The sequence below is a fragment of the Balaenoptera physalus genome (genome assembly GCF_965194825.1).
Source record: "Balaenoptera physalus genome assembly, chromosome: 10".
In the NCBI taxonomy this organism is placed as follows: domain Eukaryota; kingdom Metazoa; phylum Chordata; class Mammalia; order Artiodactyla; family Balaenopteridae; genus Balaenoptera; species Balaenoptera physalus.
Window position 1 is genome coordinate 26,886,518 of NC_138889.1, and position 22,614 is coordinate 26,909,131.

The 22,614-nt window shown below is 38.2% G+C and overlaps 1 protein-coding gene across 8 annotated transcripts in view; it reads right to left on the reverse strand.

Annotated features, from left to right (window-relative positions):
* Positions 1–22,614, reverse strand: part of ELMOD1 (ELMO domain containing 1) — a 129,702-nt gene that overhangs the window by 58,028 nt on the left and 49,060 nt on the right. For 7 of the 8 annotated variants that reach the window (XM_082409514.1, XM_082409517.1, XM_082409520.1 and 4 more), the window contains 2 exons: positions 19,072–19,118; positions 5,638–5,739 (listed from right to left, as the gene is read on the reverse strand). Coding sequence is in view for 1 of the 8 variants with exons in the window: in XM_082409517.1 (XP_082265643.1) it covers positions 5,638–5,654 (17 nt within the window). In the remaining 7 variants the exon portion in view is untranslated. The remainder of the gene's footprint in view (positions 1–5,637; positions 5,740–19,071; positions 19,119–22,614) is intronic. The other variant, XM_082409515.1, reaches the window with a different exon arrangement.

Sequence of the window (22,614 nt, forward strand, 5' to 3'; positions counted from 1 at the left end):
CAGTGGGCCAGCACTAGCCCCTGGACCCCCCAAGGCACTACACCCAGCTGCCTTGTGACCCAACCCTGTCCACCAGCTGCCAGCAGTTTCTGCACAAAGCAGGCCTGGCAACCAAATGACTGAGGCAGGGGAGGGGGTGGGAACAGCCATGCCTACCAGGCCATCCACAGTATTCAGCCCACCACAGTAGAAGGACCCACACAGTCCACATAGGGGGCACCCCAAGAGCATATAGCACTGGTGACGAGAGGTGAGTGTGCTGCTGGGACACATAAGACATTTTCTACAAAAGGCCACTTCTCCAAGGTTGGAAAACATAACCAACCTACCAAATATATAGAAATAAAAACAGCAAATTAGGCAAAATGAGGTGACAGAGAAATATCTTCCAAACAAAGGAACAAGATAAAACCCAAGAACTAAGTGAAGCAGAGATAAACAATCTACCTGATAAAGAGTTCAAGGTAACGACTGTAAAGATGTTCAAAGAATGTGGTAGAAGATTGGATGAACAGATTGAGAAATTAGAAGTTTTTAACAAAGATTTAGAAAATACTAAGAAGGACCAAACAGATATGAAGAATACAATAACCAAAATAAGAAATACACTAGAAGGAATCAATAGTAGCTTAGTTGATACACAGGAACAGATCAGCTAGCTGGAAACAGAGTAGTGGAAATCACTGAAGCTGAACAGAAAAAAAAGAAAAAAGAATAAAAAAATGAGGACAGTTTGAGACCTGTGTGACAACATCAAGCATACTAACATTCACATTATAGTGGTCCCAGAAGGAGAAAAGAGAGAGAAAGTGACAGAGAATATATTTGAAGATATAAGAGCTCAAAACTTACCTAACCCAGGAAAAGAAATAGACATTCAGGTCAGAGGCAGGAGAGCTGGGAAGCCAATACTCAAGTTCCCAAAAAAATCTCTCATGGCAGGCTCTGGTGAGGTCACCTACAGGAAATTGCCTAGAAAACTATTCAGGTTAACATATTTCAACAAGGGTGTGGAAAAAATTTTTGTTTGTTTTTATGCAGGAAACAAAATAATTTAAAATACATGTATGTGTAAACATACATGTACATGTGTATGTGTGTATATATAGCATGTATACATACACACACATATATGTATGTATACATATGTATATTTATCTATGTATATACATACGTGGTGTGTATGTGTGGGTCCTAAAAAAGAGAAAACTATGGCTAAAAGTACCAGTCTACAGTGAGAGAGGTATTCAAATGTACCATAAATCTATCCCTTTTAGGACTTCGCTTCTACATCTTATAAATAAGCTCAGTCAATGTCTCAAGCAATGATAGTCAAATTCTGGAATAACTACATGACCCTGCACCTTCAGCCCTTCAAATGCAGTGGAAATTAGTTGGTGGTGAATGGAAATACTACTTGATTAAATAGGAAAGTGTCTGAAGTCTGACTTCAGGTCTAGCCTCAATTTGCCATTATGAGCTGTGTGACTGTGGACAAGCTACTTTGTTTCTCTGCGGCTCTGCCCTCTCATTTGTAAGCTGAAGGGAATGGACTAGGTATCTGGCTCTAAGATAAGGCTAGACACACGTTGTAAGGGAAAAAGATTTTTTGTCTGACTCACCCTTCTCTTTAAGGTCTACATTAGGTCTGGGTGAAAGTGTTACCATGCTTCTGGGCTGTTTTATGCCATGCTTGCAAACGTGTCCAAGAGCTGCCCCCAACTTTATCTTTGCAACTTATCTTCTACTCTCCCTAAACGGGGTCTACAGCCAACAAACCTGGACCACCTGCTGCTTGTGGCAGCTGGTCACACTTTCTCAGGCTTTGTTCTTAGGACCTTCTCCACCTGTTACATCCTCTGTCTCTTTCCTTCAACATCACCTCAGTGAAGCCTTCCCTGAATAGTCCCGTCACAAAACAGCTGTAGCATGTCACCAATCACATTTCTTCTTACAACTTAATTTTGTATGCATGACTTCATCTCGTTGCCAAGTGGTATGTTACTTTGGAGCAAAGGCCACCTCATATTCACTTCTGTGTCACCCAGAACACCTCACGACAGGTACACAGTACCATGATGCAAAAATTATGAGAAAAAAATTTTGAAGTCAGATAGGCCTGCATTCAAATATCTGTGTGCCCTTAGATGAGTTTCTTAACTTTGCTAAGCTTTCTTGCCCTGTGCTGTAAACGGGGTATTAATTCTTATTTTATTACAATTGTTATGAAGAGAAAATAAAAATTAAAATGTGGCATAGTACTGGAATTATCACTAGTACTAAACGCTTTCTAAATGAATCAGTGGACCAAGATATTAATCAAGTGTGAATGACTTATAAAACCCCATTTACATATTTTTTTGCTAATTGGAAGCCTTTATTTACCTAATCACAGTAGTAAAACATTGTTTTCCCCTTTACTGTTTCACAGCCAGGACTTGGGTACAAGTCTGCGTTATATCTCAGTTTCTCCCATGGAGGCTTGAGTTTGGCAGATGGTTTCATTTCCTGTCTTCTGCCTAAGGAAGGAAAGTATGCAGTGAAGTCCATGGCCAAGAAACTGAGATCTTGTGGCTGAAATAGTTGGAAGGAATTATTTATATGGGGTGACTTATCCCCTTTATTAGAAAAATTCAAAATTAATAATGTTTTGATGACCTTAAAAGCATTTAATTTCAATAACTAAATCCTAGCAAAGGAAAAGATCTTAATACAACTGTTAGGTCCTCTCTGTTATAAACAATAATTGAGTTGAAATTAATGAAATACATTAAACAAGCTAAACTCTAAGCCTCAGTTATATTTAGGGCTCAAAAAGTGTCCCCTCTTTTTCTGATCACACATAGACACTTTCTTCTCAGTTTTATCCCTGTATTCTTTTAATGCAGATCATGGCTAAAGTCATATTGGGTGACTGTGGGGTACTTATCCAATATCCCATATCTACTGTCAATTTAAAACACACCCTTCAGCTGGGTGTACTAATCCTGTAGCATTTATTTCTAATATCTTATGTAATGTTTTTTCTACTCCCTTAAGCTCTGAGTAGTTACACCATTAATATATGTGATGGTAGCAGGGAGTTAGAAAGAGAAGAGTATGGGTTCCATGTATCTTAAATGTGGATTAAAATCCATTTTTCCCCACACCTGGTTTCTTTAAGATTAACTTCACTTCTTCTGAGGCTGTACATGGCCTCAGAAGTTGCTCATTCTAGAGCAACTCAGAAGTTGACAGATTAATCACTCTGTGGGCTTTTTAAATGATGCCGATTCTTCTCAGTGAAAGTCAACTCCTTATTCTACATAATGTATTTGCTGAGCTCAGGAATTAACACCTGATTTGTTCAAGTTATATTTATATAACCTCCTCTTTGGTTCGAATGAAAAGATTGCCAAATTGTGGGAATGGACTACAGAGAATAGAAGGCAACCTAAATTATCTGATAGTGCCTGTAATGCAGAATTATTACTCCTTGCCCTCCTATCCCTCCAATTACCACAAACATTAACATATAATGAATACACACAAGTTATAACAATAAAAAGCATTAAAAACAAAAATTAAAGCCAAAAGCAATAACCAACTAAGGAGAAACAATGATTGAATTTTGGGACTTCTCTGGTGGTCCAGTGGTAGAGAATTCGCCTTCCAATGCAGGGGACACGGGTTCAATCCCTGTGGGGAACTAAGATCCCACATGCTGCTGGGCAACTAAGCCACGCACCACAACTACTGAGCTCACGCACCACAACGGAATGCCGCAACTAAGACCCGATGCAGCCAAAAAAAAAATAATAATAATAATAATAAATAAATATTTTAAAAAAATGATTGAGTTTCCTGTTATTATTTCAAAACCAATGGTCAATGAAAATCCTCAAGTTTCTCTCTTGATGTGTAATTTATTATGCTAGCTTCAGTTTCACACAAATTATCAATGTTAAGTAATATTTATAAAACAAATGTGCCAAGTTAAAAGAGAAAAATTTGTATCAGAACATATAACTGATAGGGATATGCCAGTTCCATTACCCTTGGTGCTGCTCTGTGTGAAATTAGAGTGGTAGATTTTTCACTATATCAGTTTTAAATCATCAAATACAAATTCAATTAAAAATATAATCTCTATTAAACATAGTGTTGCACCTATTCAATTTAACAAAAACTAACAGAAACAAATGCTACTATTTCTCCTAAAATGGCTGGTTTTGAGCTCACTCAAGTTTTTCTAAAACAAAAACACTGAAGAAGAAATTCAGTAGTACAAGTCTTGGCACAAACTTCACCACTACCACCTCCCCTTTTACAAAAGGAGCTCCTGACTTCTAAGCTTCAGCTAACACTAAAGCTCTCTGTTAACACGATTCTACAGATAAAAAACACCACGTTTACACTCAAGGGGGATTTATAGATACCAATTTTTCATGAGTGTGTAAACAGATAGGTTAATGTCATGGCAACCAAAAGTGTATTGAGTTAAATACTTTGCTGGTAAATGACGTAGTGATTTTTCAAATACTATCTTTTTACACATCTGAGATAAACAGGCTGAGGAGTATTCTGTATAATAAAACAAATGTTAATGCCTGTAAATGGTTTAATAGTGACCTTCTGAGAGGTTTTCACAATTCTAAGATTGAATTGTAAAACACCAGTAGCTACACTAAAACATAGTGAATCCCACCCAAAATGACCTAGATGCTCCAGAAATAACAATGCAATGAAAACCAGTGGGAAAAAGAAAATCTTAAATTGCAGCCACTGAAAGAATTAAATCACTTCCTAAAAGAAGTAAACCCACTAATTATTTTCTTAGAGAAAATAGCCAGAACAAGGGACGAGAATATGCAATATAGGTAGGCCACCATCTTGCAGGAAAGAAACTCAATATTCTAGAAAGTGTGTCTTATTTTCTAACTTTCAGGACCAAATTAACTTTGTTTTGTCATGTTTTAATATAATGTAATATTTCTCTGAGAATTTTATTTATAGAATTGTGAATGACAGTCAATACTCTTGAAAATAATTATAACTATAGGTCCAGCTAAATGGCTTTCAAAACAAAAAATGATCACTCTAAAACACACAAACATATATGGTACCCTATACAGCACAATCTTCAGGGAACCAAAAATTAATGCAGATTTAAGAGGCATCACTGAGGCAGGAAAAGCAAAAGCTGAGAACATATATTTTTCACCAAAAATGAACATTTGAAAATGCCTGTATGGGTTAGCCAGCCAACCAAAATCTATATTTAAAATTACTTTTTTTAGGAAAATGATTCTACACAAATTATATTGATTCCTTGACTACTAACGCCTCAAACCTAAACCTTAGGGCTTTAGAAACACAAGGCATCAAAGTGTGTCTGCCCCATGGTTTTGTGCCTATATTCTTTTATAATCTCTTGTAATCTCCTACTTGTAAGTGCTCTCTCTTAGCATCAGTATGGGTATAGAGTTGGCAGAGGAACCTTATGGCCAAATTGTTCTTAGCCAAAATACAATGCTATTTTATGCAGTCCTAGAGAACTGGTTATAGGATCACAAATGGTGAACAGAAATATTATACTAATTGTTAAGGAAGTTTCTCCATTTCAGAGTGCTCATCCAGGAAACCATAAATACTTACCTCAGGAAGTGCTTCATTGTGCCTGTTTTGATTATCCAGGTGTTATACAAATGATTCTCAAGTAATTGCTTCCAAATTTGCCTTTGTCAAAGTAAATGTAAGCTGCGGAAGAAATTAGATATATTTACTGTTAATGGGGCTGGAAACCCCAACCCCCAAATTTCTGCTTACCTTAGTAAGCAGATAAGGTGCTATGCACCCAGAACTTTACCAGCTGAACTGCCCACACAGCAATACAATTCAATGGATGGCAATTATAGCTAAAGCCTTTCACTTTATAATTACACAATTAGTCTCTCATTTTAAGTCACTTGCTGGAGAAATTGTTAGTTTCACGAGCAATCCCTTCAATAGTAAACTTTTCCTCTATTTTGGATACTGTTCCTATATTTTGAAGAACAGTATTTGTATGAAAGATAAAAATGAAGAACCATTAAATTAACTATTCTGATTTCCAGATAGCAAATTGTCTTAAATCTGGCAGCCTCAACCTTCCAGAAGTACAACTCAAAAAATAACTAAAAGCAACTGGTAATGTCTCTAAGCTAAAAAATAGCTGATAAAGAGCAAGTACTCCAAACAAATGAATGATATGCCCCCGGCCCCATTTTGGGGGGCTCCGTGAATAAAACAGTGAAATTATATAATTGTTTAGCACATTTCAGTTTACAATATACTTTCACAAAATCCACTATATCAAGTTATTGATCTTCCAACAAGGAAGGACACCAGAAGCTGCCTACAAAGCAGCAAATTGGTATGAGATGTGAAGAAACAGACAAGAGAAGAGAGAGTGGCTGGAAGCAATAGCAGAATGAAGTTACCTCATGAGAGAGAGACAAATGGAATGCTAGCTGCAACAACAAGGTAAGGTACTAAATGTGTGGACAAATGGCTTACAGCAGAGACACAATTACCCACTAGAACAGCCCAGGGAATACGGAAACTCGGCCTAAACAAAAGCCAGTGTTTTTGCTTTTTTAAAAAATTGAGGTATAGATGATTTACAATATTACATAAGTTTCAGATGTACAACATAGTGATTCACAATTTTTAAAGGTTATACTCCATTTATACTTATTGTAAAATATTGGATATATTCCCTGTTCTAGACAATATATCCTTGTAGCTTATTTATTATATATATAGTAGTTTGTATCTCTTAATCCCCTACTTGTCTCTTGCCCCTCCCCCATCCCTCACCCCACTGGTAACCACTAGCTTGTTCTCTATATCTGTGAGTCTGTTTCTTTTTGCTATACTTACTAGATTTCTTTTTTAGCTTCCATATATAAGTGATACCATGCATTATGTTATTCTCTGACTTATTTCACTTAGCATAATACCCTTCAAGTCCATCCATGTTGTTGCAAATAGCAAAATCTTGTTCTTTTTTTATGGCTGAGTAGTATTCCATTGTGTATATATACCACATCCTTTTTACCCACTCATCTGTTGATGGACACTTTAGTTGCTTCCATATCTTGGCAACTGTAAATAATGCTGCTATGATATTGGAGTGCATGTATCTTTTAGTGTTTTCATTTTTTTTGGAGACATACCCAGGAGTGGAATTGCTGGCTCATATGGTAGTAATATTTTTATTTTTTTGAGAAAGTGCTATACTGTTTTCCACACTGGATACACCAATTTACATTCCCAACAGTGGACAAGATTTACCTTTTTTCCACACTCTCACCAGCATTTATTGTTTGTCAACTTTTTGATGATGGCCATTCTGACCAGTCTGAGGTGATACCTCATTGTAGTTTTGTATTTCATTAATAATTAGTGATGTTGAGCATCTTTTCATGTGCCTTTTGGACATCTGTATGTCTTCTACAGAGAAATGTCTATTTAGATCTTCTGCCCATTTTTGATTGGGCTGTTTGTTTTTTTGATATTGAGCTGCATGAGCATATTTTGGAGATTAATCCCTTGTCAGTCGCTTCATTTGCAAATATTTTCTCCAATTCTGTGGGATGTCTTTTGATTTTGTTTTTGCTTTCCTTTACTGTGCAAAATTAGTTCCCCATTTGTTTATTTTTGTTTTTATTTTCATTATTCTAGGAGGTGGATACAAAAAGATATTGCTGCAATTTGTGTCGTAAAGTGTTTTGCCTATGTTTTCCTCTAAGAGTTTTATAGTATCTGGCCTTACATTTAGGTCTTTAATCCATTTTGAGTTTATTTTTGTGTATGGTGTTAGAGAATGTCCTAACATTCTTTTTCATTCTTTTGCATGTAGCTGTCCAGTTTTCCCAACACCACTTATTGAAGAGGCTGCCTTTTCTCCACTATATATTCTTACCTCTTTTGTCAATAGATTAATTGACCATAGGTGAGTGGGTTTATTTCTGGGCTTTCTATCCTGTTCCATTGATCTACATTTCTGTTTTTCTGCCAGTACCATACTGTCTTGATGACTGTAGCTTTGTAGTATAGTCTGAAGTCAGGGAGCCTGATTCTCCAGCTCTGTTTTTCTTTCTCAAGATTACTTTGGCTATTTGGGGTCTTTTGTGTTTCCCTATAAATTAAAAAATCTTTTGTTCCAGTCCTGTTAAAAATGCCATTGGTAATTGAATAGGGATTGCATTAAATCTGTAGATTGCCTTGGGTAGTATAGTCATTTTGACAATATTCATTCTTCTAATCCAAGAACATGGTATGTCTTTCCATCTGTTTTGTGTCATTTTTGATTTCCTTTTTTTAAAAATTAATTTATTTATTTTTGACTGTGTTGGGTCTTTGTTGCTGTGCACAGGCTTTCCCTAGTTGCTGCGAGCGGGGGCTACTCTTCGTTGTGGTGCACGGGTTTCTCATTGTGGTGGCTTTTCTTGCTGCAGACCACGGACTCTAGGCATGCAGGCTTCAGTAGTTGTGGCACACAAGCTCAGTAGTTGTGGCTTGTAGGCTTAGTTTCTCTGTGGACTGTGGGATCTTCCCAGACCAGGGATCGAACCCATGTTCCCTGCGTTGGCCACTGCACCACCAGGGAAGTCCTCATCTTCAATTTCTTTCATCAGCGTCTTATAGTTTTCAGAGTACAGGCCTTTTGCCTCCTTGGGTAGATTTATATCTAGGTATTTTATTCTTTTTGATGTGATGGTAAATGGGATTATTTCCTTAATTTCTCTTTCTTATCTTTCATTGTTAGTGTATAGAAATGCAACAGATTTCTGTGTATTAAGTTTGTATTCTGCAAATTTACTGAATTCATTCATGAGCTCTAGTAGTTTTCTGGTAGCATCTTCAGGATTTTCTATGTATAATATCATGTCATCTGCAAACCAAGTTGGTTTTATTTCTTCTTTTTCAATTTGGATTTCTTTTATTTTTTTTTCTTCTCTGATTGCCCTGGCTCGGACTTCCAAAACTATGTTGAATAAAAGTGGTGAGAGTGGACATCCTTGTCTTGTTCCTGATCTTAGAGGAAATACTTTCAGTTTTTCACTGTTGAGTATGATGTTAGCTGTGGGTTTGTCATATACAGCCTTTATTATGTTGAGGTATGTTCCCTATATGCCCACTTTCTGGAGAGTTTTTATCATAAATGGGTGTTGAATATATACTGTTCATCTCTGTTTGTTTGTTCTTTAAAGCTTTTAGCTCTTTATTAAACATTTCCTGTATCCTTTCAGTCTGTGCCTCCATTCCTTTTCCGAGATCTTGGATCATCTTACTAGCATTACTCTGAATTCTTTTTCAGGTAGATTGCATATCTCTACTTAAATTAGCCGTTCTTCTGAGGTTTTTTTTATCTTGTTCCTTCATCTGGAACATCTTTCTCTGCTATCTCATTTTGTCTAACTTTCTCTGTTTGTGGTCTCTGTTCCTCAGGCTGCAGGACTGTAGTTCTTTTTCTTTTGGTGTCTGACCCCTGGTGAGTGACACTGGTCTAGAAGGTGTGCAGGCTTCCTGGTGGGAGGAACTGGTGCCTGCCCACTGGTGGGTGGAGCTGGGTCTTATCCCTTTGGTGGGAAGGGCTGTGTCAAGGGGTGTGTTGAGAGCTGGCAGTGGGCTCAGAATGACTTTAGGCAGCCTGTCTGCTGATGGATGGGGCTGTGTTCCCACCCTGTTGGTTGTTTGGCCTGAGCATGGTTGTTTGGTACTGGAGCCTGCAGGATGTTGCATGGGGCCAGATCTCGTGCCAAAATGGTGTCCTCCAGGAGAGCCCACACCAATGAATATTCCCTGGGGCCTCTACCACTAGTGCCCTTGCCCCCACAGTGAGCCATGACCACTCCTCATATGTCAGAAGACCCTCCAAGAAATGCAGATATGTCTGGCCCAGGCTTCTATGGAGTCACTGCTTTGCTCTGGGTCCCAATGCATGTGAAGCTTTGTGTGTGACCTCCAAGAGTGGAGTCTCTGTTTCCCCCAGTTCTGTGGAGCTCCTGCATTCAAGCTCCACTGGCCTTCAACAGCAGATGTTTTGGAGGCTCCTCCACCTGATGCCAGACCCCCAGGGTGAGGAGCATAATGTGGGGCTCACAACTCTCACTCCTGTGGGAGAACCTCTGCAATATAATTATTTTCTAGTTTGTGGGTCACCCATCTGGCAGGTATGGGATTTGATTATATTGCAAAAGCACCCCTCCTATCATCTCATTGTGGCTTCTTCTTTGTCTTTGGGTGTAGAATATCTTTTTCGGTAGGTTCAAGTCTTTTTTGTTGATGGTTGTTCAGTAGTTAGTTGTGATTTTGTTTTTTTCATGAGAGGAGATGAACTCAATTTCTTCTGCTCTGCCATCTTGTCTCTTGCCCCTCTCAATCATATGGTTTTTATTCTTCAACTTGTTAATGTGGTATATCGCACTGATTGGTTTGTGGATACTGAACCATCCTTGCATCCCTGGGATAAATTCCACTTGAGTATGGTAAATGATCCTTTTAGTGTACTATTGGCTTCAATTTGCTAATATTTTGTTGAGGTTTTTGCATCTATGTTCATCAGTGATATTGGCCTGTAATTTTCTTTTTGTGTAATATCTTTGTCTAGTTTTGGTATCAGAGTGATGCTGGCCTCATCGAATGAGTGCAGAAGCATTTTTTCCTCTGCAATTTTTTGGAATAGCTTGAGAAGGATAGGTGTCAACTCTTCTCTAAATGTTTGGTAGAATTCACCTCTAAAGCCATCTGGTGGCTGGACTTTTGTTTGTTGGGAGTTTTGCCAGTATTTTCTTTAATACATAGCTATTTCTGTAAATATTTCATGCATGCTTGAAAAAAATTTCTACATGTCAACTTAAGATTGTGGTTGTTTCTGGGAAAAGAGGGAGTGTTTTAGGATCGGGGTGTGGGAAAATGGCCTTCACTTTTATGAATGTTTTATTTATTAAAAAGCAAAATAAAGAGGAAAAATGTGTTCATTTTGAGTGGTGGGAATGTATATTATTCTTTGTACATTTGGGTCTTTTAAAAACAAACCCAAATTTCAATCAAAAACTGTTAGTGCCCACCCAGAGCCCAGATCATGGTTTCAAATACATTCTCCAGTTAAAGGAACCAGTGCTCCTTGGAAAAATGGCTGATTCTAGTGTTTGGGCAGGAAACATACAAGGTAAGCCTGCTCTGTCATCTTGTGCCAGAAAGTAAGGAAGTGCTCAAAAGACAAACAACTGGGGATATATCGAATAAACACAGAAGTTCCTGATGGTCAGAGCAGAACAATTTGAGTAACAAAATAAATAAAGTATTATTGGATAATAACTCAAAGTATAAAATAAATATCCATGACTCCATACTGATATAAATAAATGACTGAATACATAAATAAGTGTACATAAATCTTTCACACAAAAGAATTCCAAATAATTTCTGTAGATACTCTGCCCTTAAGGAGGTGGAGCATAACTCTTTACCCCTTAAATACAGGCTGGACATACAAGCATACCTTGTTTTATTGTGCTTCACTTTATTGTGAAGGTAGGAAAAGTTTCCACATGCTGGGAAGCCTCCTCACTGGCGGGGACAGGGGGAGCTTTGGAGCCTCAGAGGAAAGTGCAGCAACAGGGATACAGAGGGCAAAGCAGAGAGAATCCTGTCCAGAGGATCAGTGTCGACCAGCACTCCCCAGCCTGAGATTCTTGTTTGCACACCAGGGTGGGTGGGGGCTGGGTGCTGAGGCTCAGGCTTCGGAAGTCAGACCCCAGGGAGAGGACTGGGATTGGCTGCATGAAGACAGCCTGAGGCGGCTAGTGTGCCACAGCTGAGGGAGTTCGGGAAGAAGTCTGGGCCTACCAGAGAGTAAGTGACCATTGTTGTGGGGTGCTCAAATAGAAGGATGGGCCCACCATAGGAATTTCTTTCTCTGTGTGCTCACAGACAGCAGGGCACTGCCTAAATGAGCTCCAGGTGGGTGCGAGCCATGGCTGCTACCTCGGACCCCAGAGGTGGGCGCAATGGCTACCACTGCCACCACTGCAACCAAGCATCCTGAGACCAAGCACAGGTCACGGCCCACACCTTCCTGGGAGCCTCTGCAGCCCTCCATTGCCAAGGGTCCTGCAATCTGGGACCAACTTCCCTAGGAAAGTGCACAGCATGCCTCAGGCTGTTATAACTTCCTGCTGGCCTCTGCCACTGCAGGCACTCACTGCAGAACCCAGTTGTGACTGCAATCCCTCCTCCTCCCCAGCCTGAGTGAGCCAGTGAACCCAAATCAGCTGCTGCTTTCTCACCCTCTTGCCTGGGGGGAGAACAGACGCCTGAGGGTGGCCCACATACCAAAACCACATGCTTTGGTTTTGGTGGGGCCAGAACAAAAGCTGAACTCCAGGGGTGGTGTGACCAAAGAAGAGGAAGGGAAATCTCTCTATGCAACCACAGGGGGGGCTGATTAAATCCCCACAATCGGCTTGGTAAACCCTGCATCTGTGGAATATCTGAAAAGATGAGCTTTCCCACAATTGAGGCTGTGGACGTTGGGGGCAAGTACACACAGGAGTTGGGCCAGGTCAGAGTCTGAGCTGGCCCCACAGTGCCCACAGCAGGTCCAGAGACCTACCTAGAGTTTGCTTTCTGCTTTTGATTTGTTTTTGTTTTTTATTTTTGTTAGTTTAGTTTTTAGTGTTTGTTTTCATTTTTGGGTTCGTTTATTTGTTCAGTTGCTCTCTTCTTTTTTGTTTTCTCTCCTTGTGTGTGTGTGTGTGTGTGTGTGTGTGTGTGTGTGTCTGTGTTTGGTTTTGCTTTTACCATTAGTCTTGGGGTTTCGTTTGTTCAGTTTTTTTTTTTTCCTTTCCTTCTGTGCCATGTGGCTTGCAGGGTCTTCGTGCTCTGGACAAGGTTTGGGCCTGAGTCTCTGAGGTGGGAGAGCTGAGTCCACGATGTTGGACCAACAGAGAACTACCAGTCCCAGGGAATATTAATCAGCAAGAGCTCTCCTAGAGGTCCCCATCTCAACATCAAGACCCAGCTCCACCCAACGCCCAGCAAACTCCAGTGCTGGAGGCCTCACAGCAAACAAATAGCAAGACAGGAACACAACTCCACCCATTAGCAGAAAGGCTGCCTAAAATCATACTAAGCTCACAAACACCACAAAACACACCACCAGACATGGCCCTGCCCATCAGAGGGACAAGATCCAGCTCCACCCACCAGAACACAGGTACCAGTCCCTCGCTCCAGGAAGCCTACACAAGCTACTGGACCAAGCTCACCCACTGGGGGCAGACACCAGAAGAGGAACTACGATCCTGCAGCCTGCAGAAAGGAGACCCCAAACACAGTAAGCTAAACAAAATGACAATACAGAGAAATATGCTGCAGATGATGGAGCAAAGTAAAAAACCATAAGCCCAAACAAATGACGAGGAAATAAGCAGTCTACCTGAGTAATGATAGTAAAGGTGATCTAAAATCTCAGAAACAGAAGGGAGAAAATACAAGAAACGTTTAACAAAGACCTAGAAGAACTAAAGAACAAACAGTGATGAACAACACAATAACTGAAAATAAAAATACTCTAGAAGGAATCAATAGCAGAATAACTGAGGCAGAAGAATGGATAAGTGAGCTGCAAGATAGAATGGTGGAAATAACTGCTGCAGAGCAGAATAAAGAATGAAAAGAATTGAAAACACTCTCAGAGACCTCTGGGACAACATTAAACGCACCAACATTCGAATTATAGGGGTCCCAGAAGAAGAAGAGAAAAAGAAAGGGACTGAGAAAATATTTGAAGAGATTATAGTTGAAAACTTCCCTAACATGGGAAAGGAAATAGTCAATCAAGTTCAGGAAGTGCAGAGAGTCCCATACAGGATAAAACCGAGGAGAAACATGCTGAAACACATGTTAATCAAACAATCAAAAACTAAATACAAAGAAAAAATATTAAAAGCAGCAAGGGAAAGCAACAAATAACATACAAGGGAATCTCCATAAGGTTATCAGCTGATTTTTCAGCAGAAACCCTGCAGGCCAGAAGGGAGTGGCAGGACACATTTAAAGTGATGAAAGGGAAAAACCTACAACTAAGATTACTCTACCCAGCAAGGATCTCATTCAGATTCAACAGAGAAATCAAAAGCTTTACAGACAAGCAAAAGCTAAGAGAATTCAGCACCACCAAACCAGCTCTACAACAAATGCTAAAGGAACTTCTCTAAGTGGAAAACACAAAAGAAGAAAAAGACCTACAAAAACAAATCCAAAAAATTAAGAAAATGGTAATAGGAACATACATATTGATAATTACCTTAAATGTAAATGGGTTAAATGCTCCAACAAAAAGACACAGACTGGCTGAATGGATATAAAGACAAGAACCATATATATGCTGTCTACAAGAGACCCATTTCAGACCTAGGGACACATACAGACTGAAAGTGAAGGGATGGAAAAGGATATTCCATGCAAACATAAATCAAAAGAAAGCTGGAGTAACAATACTCATATCAGATAAAATAGACTTTAAGATAAAGTCTGTTACAAAAGACAATGAAGGACACCACATAATGATTAAGAGATCAATCCAAGAAGATATAACAATTATAAATATATGTGCACCCAACATAGGAGCACCTCAATACATAAGGCAAATGTTAACAGTTATAAAAGGAGATATCAACAGTAACACAATAATAGTGGGGGACTTTAACACCTCATTTACACCAATGGACAGATCATCCAGACAGAAAATCAATAAGGAAACACAAGCTTTAAATGACACAATAAACCAGATAGATTTAATTGATATTTATAAGACATTCCATCTGAAAACAGAAGAATACACTTTCTTCTCAAGTGCACATGTAATATTCTTCAGGGTAGATCACACCTTGGGTCACAAATCAAGCCTTGGTAAATTTAAGAAATAGGAAATTGTACCAAGCATCTTTTCCGACCACAATGCTATGAGATTAGAAATCAATTACAGGAAAAAAACTGTAAAAAACACAAACACATGGAGGCTAAACAATGTGCAACTAAATAACCAAGAGATCACTGAAGAAATCAAAGAGGAAATCAAAAACTACCTAGAGACAAATGACAACTAAAACACAACAACACAAAACCTATGGGATGCAGCAAAAGCAGTCCTAAGAGGGAAGTTTAAAGCAATACAATCCTACCTCAAGAAACAAGAAAAATCTCAAATAAACAATCTAACTCTACACTTAAAACAACTAGAGAAAGAAGAAGAAGAACAACAAAACCCCTAAATTTAGTAGAAATAAAGAAATCATAAAGATTAGAGCAGAAATAAATGAAATAGAAAAAAAGAAAACAACAGCAAAGATCAATAAAACTAAAATCTTGTTCTTTGAGAAGATAAACAAAATTGATAAACCTTTAGCCAGACTTATTAAGAAAAAGAGGGAGAGGACTCGAATCAATAAAGTTACAAATGAAAACAGAGAACTTACAATGGACACCACAGAAATACATAGCATCATAAGAGACTACTACAAGCAACTATATGCCAATAAAATGGACAACCTGGAAGAAATGGACAAATTCTTAGAAAGGTATAATCTTCCAAGACTGAACCAGGAAGAAATAGTAAATATGAACAGACCAATCACAAGTAAGGAAATTGAAACAGTGATTAAAAATCTTCCCACAAACAAAAGTCCAGGACCACATGGCTTCACAGGTGAATTCTATCAAACATTTAGAGAGGAGCTGACACCCATCCTTCTCAAACTATTCCAAAAAATTGCAGAGGAAAAAATGATTCTGCACTCATTCGATGAGGTCAGCATCACCCTGGAACCAAAAGATATCAAAGATATCACAAAAAACGAAAATTACAGAGCAGTATCACTGATGAATATAGACACAAAAATTCTCAACAAAATACTAGCAAACAGAATCCAACAGCACATTAAAACGATCATACACCATGATCAAGTGGGATTTATCCCAGGGATACAAGGATTCTTCAATATATGCAAATCAATCAATGTGATACACCACATTAACACACTGAAGAATAAAAACCATGTGATCATCTCAATAGATGCATAAAAAGCTTTTGACAAAGTTCAACACCAATTTATGATAAAAACTCTCCAGAAAGTGGGCATAGAGGGACACTACCTCAACATAATAAAGGCCATATACGAGAGACCCACAGCAAACATCATTCTCAATGGTGAAAAACTGACAGCATTTCCTCTAAGATCAGGAACAAGACAAGGATGACCATTCTTTTTTTTTTTTTATAAATTTAGTTATTTATTTATTTATGGCTGTGTTGGGTCTTTGCTTCTGTGCGAGGGCTTTCTCTAGTTGTGGCAAGTGGGGGCCACTCTTCATCGCTGTGCATGGGCCTCTCACTGTCACGGCCTCTCTTGCTGCGGTGCACAGGCTCCAGACACGCAGGCTCAGTAGTTGTGGCTCACAGGCCCAGTTGCTCCACGGCATGTGGGTTCCTCCCAGACCAGGGCTCGAACCCGTGTCCCCTGCATTGGCAGGTGGATTCTCAACAACTGCGCCACCAGGGAAGCCCAAGGATGACCATTCTTGCCACCATTACTCAACACAGTTTTGGAAGTCATAGCCATGGCAATCGGGAGAAAAAGTAAGAAAAGGAAAACAAATTGGAAAAGAAGTGAAACTGTCACTGTTTGCAGATGACCTGACACTATACATAGAAAATCTTAAAGATGACACCAGAAAACTACTAGAACTAATCAATGAATTTGGTAAAGTTGCAGGATGCAAAATTAATGCACAGAAATCTCTTGCATTCCTATAAACTAACAACAAAAGATCAGAAAGAGAAATTAAGGAAATATTCCCATTTACCATTGCAACAAAAAGAATGAAATACCTAGGAATAAACCTACCCAAGGAGGTAAAAGACCTGTACTCAGAAAACTATAAAACACTGATGAAAGAAATCAAAGATGACATAAACAGATGGAGAGATATACCATGTTCTTGGATTGGAAGAATCAATACTGTGAAAATAACTATACTACCTAAAGCAATCTATAGATTCAGTGCAATTCCTATCAAATTACCAATGGCATTTTTCACAGAACTAGAACAAAAATTCTTAAAATGTGTATGGAGACACAAAAGACCCCAAATAGCCAAAGCAATCTTGAGAAAAAAAGCAGAGTTGGAGGAATCAGGCTCCCTGACTTCAGACTATACTACAAAGCTACCGTAATCAAGACAATATGGTACTGGCACCAAAACAGAAATATAGATCAATGGAACAGGATAGAAAGCCCAGAGATAAACCCATGCACCTATGGTCATCTAATCTATGACAAAGGAGGCAAGAATATACAATGGAGAAAAGACGGTCTCTTCAATAAATTGTGTGGGGAAAACTGGAGAGCTACAGGTAAAAGAATGAAATTAGAACACTCCCTAACACCACACACAGAAATAAACTCAAAATGGATTAAAGACCTAGATGTAAGACTGGACACTATAAAACTCTTAGAGGAAAACAGGCAAAACAGTCTTTGACATAAATCACAGCAAGATCTTTTTTGACCCACCTTCTAGAGTAATGTAAATAAAAGCAAAAATAAATGGGACCTAATGAAACTTGAAAGCTTTTGTACAGCAAAGGAAACCATAAACAAGATGAAAAGACAACCCACAGAATGGGAGAAAATATTTGCAAATGAATCAATGGACAAAGGATTAATCTCCAAAATATATAAACAGCTCACGCAGCTCAATATCAAAAAACAAACAACCCAATCCAAAAATGGGTGAAGACCTAAATAGGCATTTCTCCAAAGAAGACATACAGATGACCAAGAGGCACATGAAAAAATGCTCAACATCACTAAGTTTTAGAGAAATGAATATCAAAACTACACTAAGGTATCACCTTCCACTGGTCAGAATGGCGTCATCAAAAAATCTACAAACAATAAATGCTGGAGCGGGTGTAGAGAAAAGGGAACCCTCTTGCACTGTTGGTGGGAATGTAAATTGATACAACCACTATGGAGAACAGTATGGAGGTTCCTTAAAAAAATAAAAATAGATTTACCATATGACACAGCAATCCCACTACTGGGCATATACCCAGAGAAAACCATAATTCAAAAAGACACATACACCCCAATGTTCATTGAAGCACTATTTACAACAACCAAGTAATGGAAGCTACCTCAATGTCCATCGACAGATGAATGGATAAAGAAGATGTGGTACATATATACAATGGAATATTAGCCCTAAAAAGGAAAGAAATTGGGTCATTTGTAGAGATGTGGATGGACCTAGAGACTGTCATACAGAGTGAAATAAGTCAGAAAGGGAAAAACAAATATCATATATTAATGCATATATGTGGAATCTAGAAAAATGGTACCTGTCTGCAAGGCAGAAATAGAGACACAAACGTAGAGAACAAATGTATGGACACCAAGGGGTAATGGGGAGTGGGATGAATTGGGAGATTGGGATTGACATAGATACACTAAAATGTATAAAATAGATAACTAATGAGAACTTGCTGTATACCACAGGGAACTCCATTTCGCTGTACAGTAGAAACTAACACAACATTGTAAAACAATTATACCCCAATTTAAAAAGATAGGGAAATCTGAATAAGCATAGATTTTAGTTAAAAATTTGGTATCAATATCAGTCCATTAATTGTGACAAATGTATCATATTAATGTAAGATGTTAACAATAGAGGAGACTGTGTGCTAGTATAAGGAAACTTTCTGTAGTATCTTTGTAATGTTTCTGTAAACCTAAAACTATTCTAAAATTTAAAAAAATTATTACCATGTGTTAGTGCCTACTATGCTCTAGACACAGAGTTAGGCACTAGGGATACAGGGTGAACAAGAGGGGCATGAATTCCATCCTCCAGACCCAACAGTCTTGAGGAAGACAGAGGAGAAGATGATACACAAAAACAAATAGGTACTTAACCATAATATTACAAGTAGAAATAGGTGCTGTGACAGTGAATGTGAGAGTTGCTTACCTTAGATGTAGGGTTCTGGGGGTTCCCCAAGTAGCACATGCAAATTCCTAGAAACAAGAAAATACATGATGTATAGAGGGGGAAACATTCAATATGACCTAGTGTGGTGCTCAATGAGAGGAACAGGTAAAAACAGGGATGGCAAAATACAGAAGGGCAAGAAGGGGTCAGATCATCAAAGGCTTTATGCAATATTAAAGACCTTTGAACCTTTTCCCATGAGCGGTGAAGAACTATTGAAAATTATAGACCGGGATGTGACATAATCAGAGTTCTAGTTTTAAAAATGTAATCTCACTCTAGTATAGAGAATAAATTAGATTGTGGTGAAATTATAGGTAGGGGCATCATTTATAAGGTTACAATCATCTAGGCAAACATAATAATGGCAGGATAAAGCAAAAGACAGAGACAGAATGTTTTGGATTGGCGAGATATATAGAAGACAAAATCAATAGGACTTTTGTTGATTGATTGATTGGGGGGGGTAGTTAAGGAAGGAAAAGGAAGAGTCAAACATTATGCCCATGTTTATGGCTAGCAACTAGGTAGACAGTGTAATCTTTCACTAAGATATGGAATTCTGGAGATACAGATTTGGGGGTCTAGGTGTATTTGGGGATCTTTGGTTCATTATGAATTTTCAGGGTAAGTGGGAGCGTGGATATATAATACATGGATCTGAAGATCAGGAGAGAAATCCCAGTTAGAGACAAAGATTTGGGCTTCCTCAGCATATAGATGGTAATTAAAACCATAGCCCAGATGAAATACTAAATAAACAGCATATGCAACATTTGTTGGTCAAAACAATATTTTTTGTCATTAGGATAATATTAAATTAGAACTGTCATACTACTGAGGCAAAAAAGTAATGGAATACATTTCAGAAAGATTTTATCAAAATTAAAAAAAAATATCCTTAAATAGTTTAATTTCAGTTAGCTAGAAAACTGGTTTACCTAAAAAAAACTCTTTCATAATGATGTGGAATAAATGAAGTATTATAATACTCCAGCTTCCAGTCCTGTACATAGGGGTTCCTGAGTCTGTCCATTAAAACAAAACAAAACAAAAAATTTCTTGAACGTTTATGTGCCCAGCACTGTTCTGGTAATGCAACATAGTTTAATATGGCAAAGGATCTTTATTATTTAAGGGAAATTTGGGCAAATATGGCAGAGAGTGTGAATGGTAGTTAAGAGCACAAGTTTTGGAGACAGAGGATTCATGTCTGAGGCTCTACCAATAGCCAAATGGCTTTAGACAAATTGCTTAATCTCTCTGGGGTTCAGTTTTCTTCTCCTTAGATGGGGAGAGAAATCACAACTGCCTCGTACGACTGTTCTAAGGATTGAATGAACCAAAGCATGTAAGGTGCTTAGCATAGTTAGATGTATACAATATGCAATCAATGAGTTGCTACTCATTTCTGGTATTATTATTTTCTCATTCTTATTATATCCTCCTCTAAAGTAAAAGATCATTTTGTCAAGTCAAGAATCACTTAGGAGACTGTTTAGATAAATTCTGGCAAATTGTGACCTGAACTGGGACACCAACAGTGGTGATGAAGAAGGTAGAATCAATTGGACTTGCTGGTTGGGTGGGACAGGTGAAGGGAACTAATAATTAGTTCTAATTATCTGTCCCCCAAACAGGAAACAAAGACAACAATTAGTTCTAATTATTTGCCCCCAAAGAGGAAACACCAAAAATGGCTTTGGGTGGTAGAAGAAAGCCTTTTGCAAATGGGATTTAACTCACTGCTCGTTGGGTGCTCATTAAATAACTTCTCTAAATGTTTTCCATAGGAAAGCAAAAAGAATTACTGCTTACTTTATTTTTAAATCTAGCTTTGTTTTAAAGGAGGCACACTTGTTAATGTCCTAATTACAGTTAACTAGAAAATCTATGTAAAAGACAGGAACAAATCATAATTGGTGTGCCATGTACGATACTCTGAGCCACTATTGATAAGCAAAGTCCTTTGAACTGTTTTTCCACGAGTGGTGCTGAGTTAATCTACTCCTTTGTAGCCAAAACAGCATTTCTCAAGTGGCTGGGCAAGGCCTAAACTCAGGAAGCATTTGAGTTTACTTTTTGTTTGCTCAGCCCTCTAATAAAACGGTAGCCCTGATAGACTTCTCAAGTATTTTACACACCAGCCTGTTTTATGCACCAGACTTTAACTTGATGAAATATAAGTTACTTGTCTTGTTTATATCTGTCTCACTAATTGAAAAACACTTATATTAACTTTTTGTTTAATTCAGACTTATTGAGGTATTATTTACATAAATTTCAGCCTTTTTTGGTCAGACATTAGCTCCAAAGCCACCTGTTTCACAGCACACAAGGAGAACACGGAAACAGCTCTGGGTGCTATCCCTTCCTTGTAACATCGTTTCTAAAGAGGTTTTTAACCCAGGGTGGGTATCAGAATTACCTGCTATATTTTAAATATCTCCTATTGTTCTGAAATGATCTATTTCATGTTTCTTTTCCCTCTGGACTACATGCTCCTCCAGGGCATGAGGGAAGCCCCGGGGCCTCATACAGTGCCTGGTACATTCAGTGCTCAATACATATTTATTGAAATGAACTCTGCATCTTTCTCGAGAAATTCACTTCTTTAACAGCACTGTTCAATAACAGCACTAATAAAACAAACAAAAAATCTCCCCATTGGAAGAAAAAAAACCCTGTATTTTTTTTAAACCAAAGTAAAGAATATAATCATAATCCTGGTTTCCTGACCCTTTCCCCTTATCTGCAGTAATTTCTCTCCATGTGTACAGGGATATTGTCCTGCCCTATTCTGAAGGGAAGGATCAAATGATTGTGCTCTGGACATCGACTGACACTTCAGTGCTGTGTGCGGGGTTACATGACCCTTGGGGCACAAGGAATGGTCTGTTGCTTCTGAAAATTCATCCTCTTACCTGGCATCAAGGAACTTGCCTTGCTTCTTATGAGCAAGAAGCCACCGAGGCTCTTTGTAAAGTACCACAGGCTGACCCTACCTCTTAGAAGCCAATCCATCTATTGAGCATTGCAGAGAATGAGAGACTCAACTACAGGGAAAAGAATTCCTTTCTTTAAATCTGAATCCCTACATGAGATGGAAAAGGCTATTCGGTGGGCCAGAAAGTTCGTTCGGGATTTTCTCAACGAACGTTTTGCCCAATACAATACTGTCTATGTAGTCCTTCAGATTCTAACTATTGTATGCCCTGTAACAACCAAAATGCTTGTGGACTCATAATGTTTATACATAAATAAAAGACAATCCACAAAGCAAATACTGTTCCATTGTTATAATTTGCCTAATTTGAAATGATAATGTTTTTATAAATTTTGTATACAGTACATTTAAAAATAAAATTTAATTTAAAAAATTTAGTCTCAGCTTAAGATTTTGTGAATAACAGCCAGTATTTTCAAACTGCTTACCATATGCCAGGCAATATTCTTTTTTTTCTTTAAGTTTATTTCCAGTTTACCATCATGGGCTGATGCTTTTTTTTTTTTTTTAACATC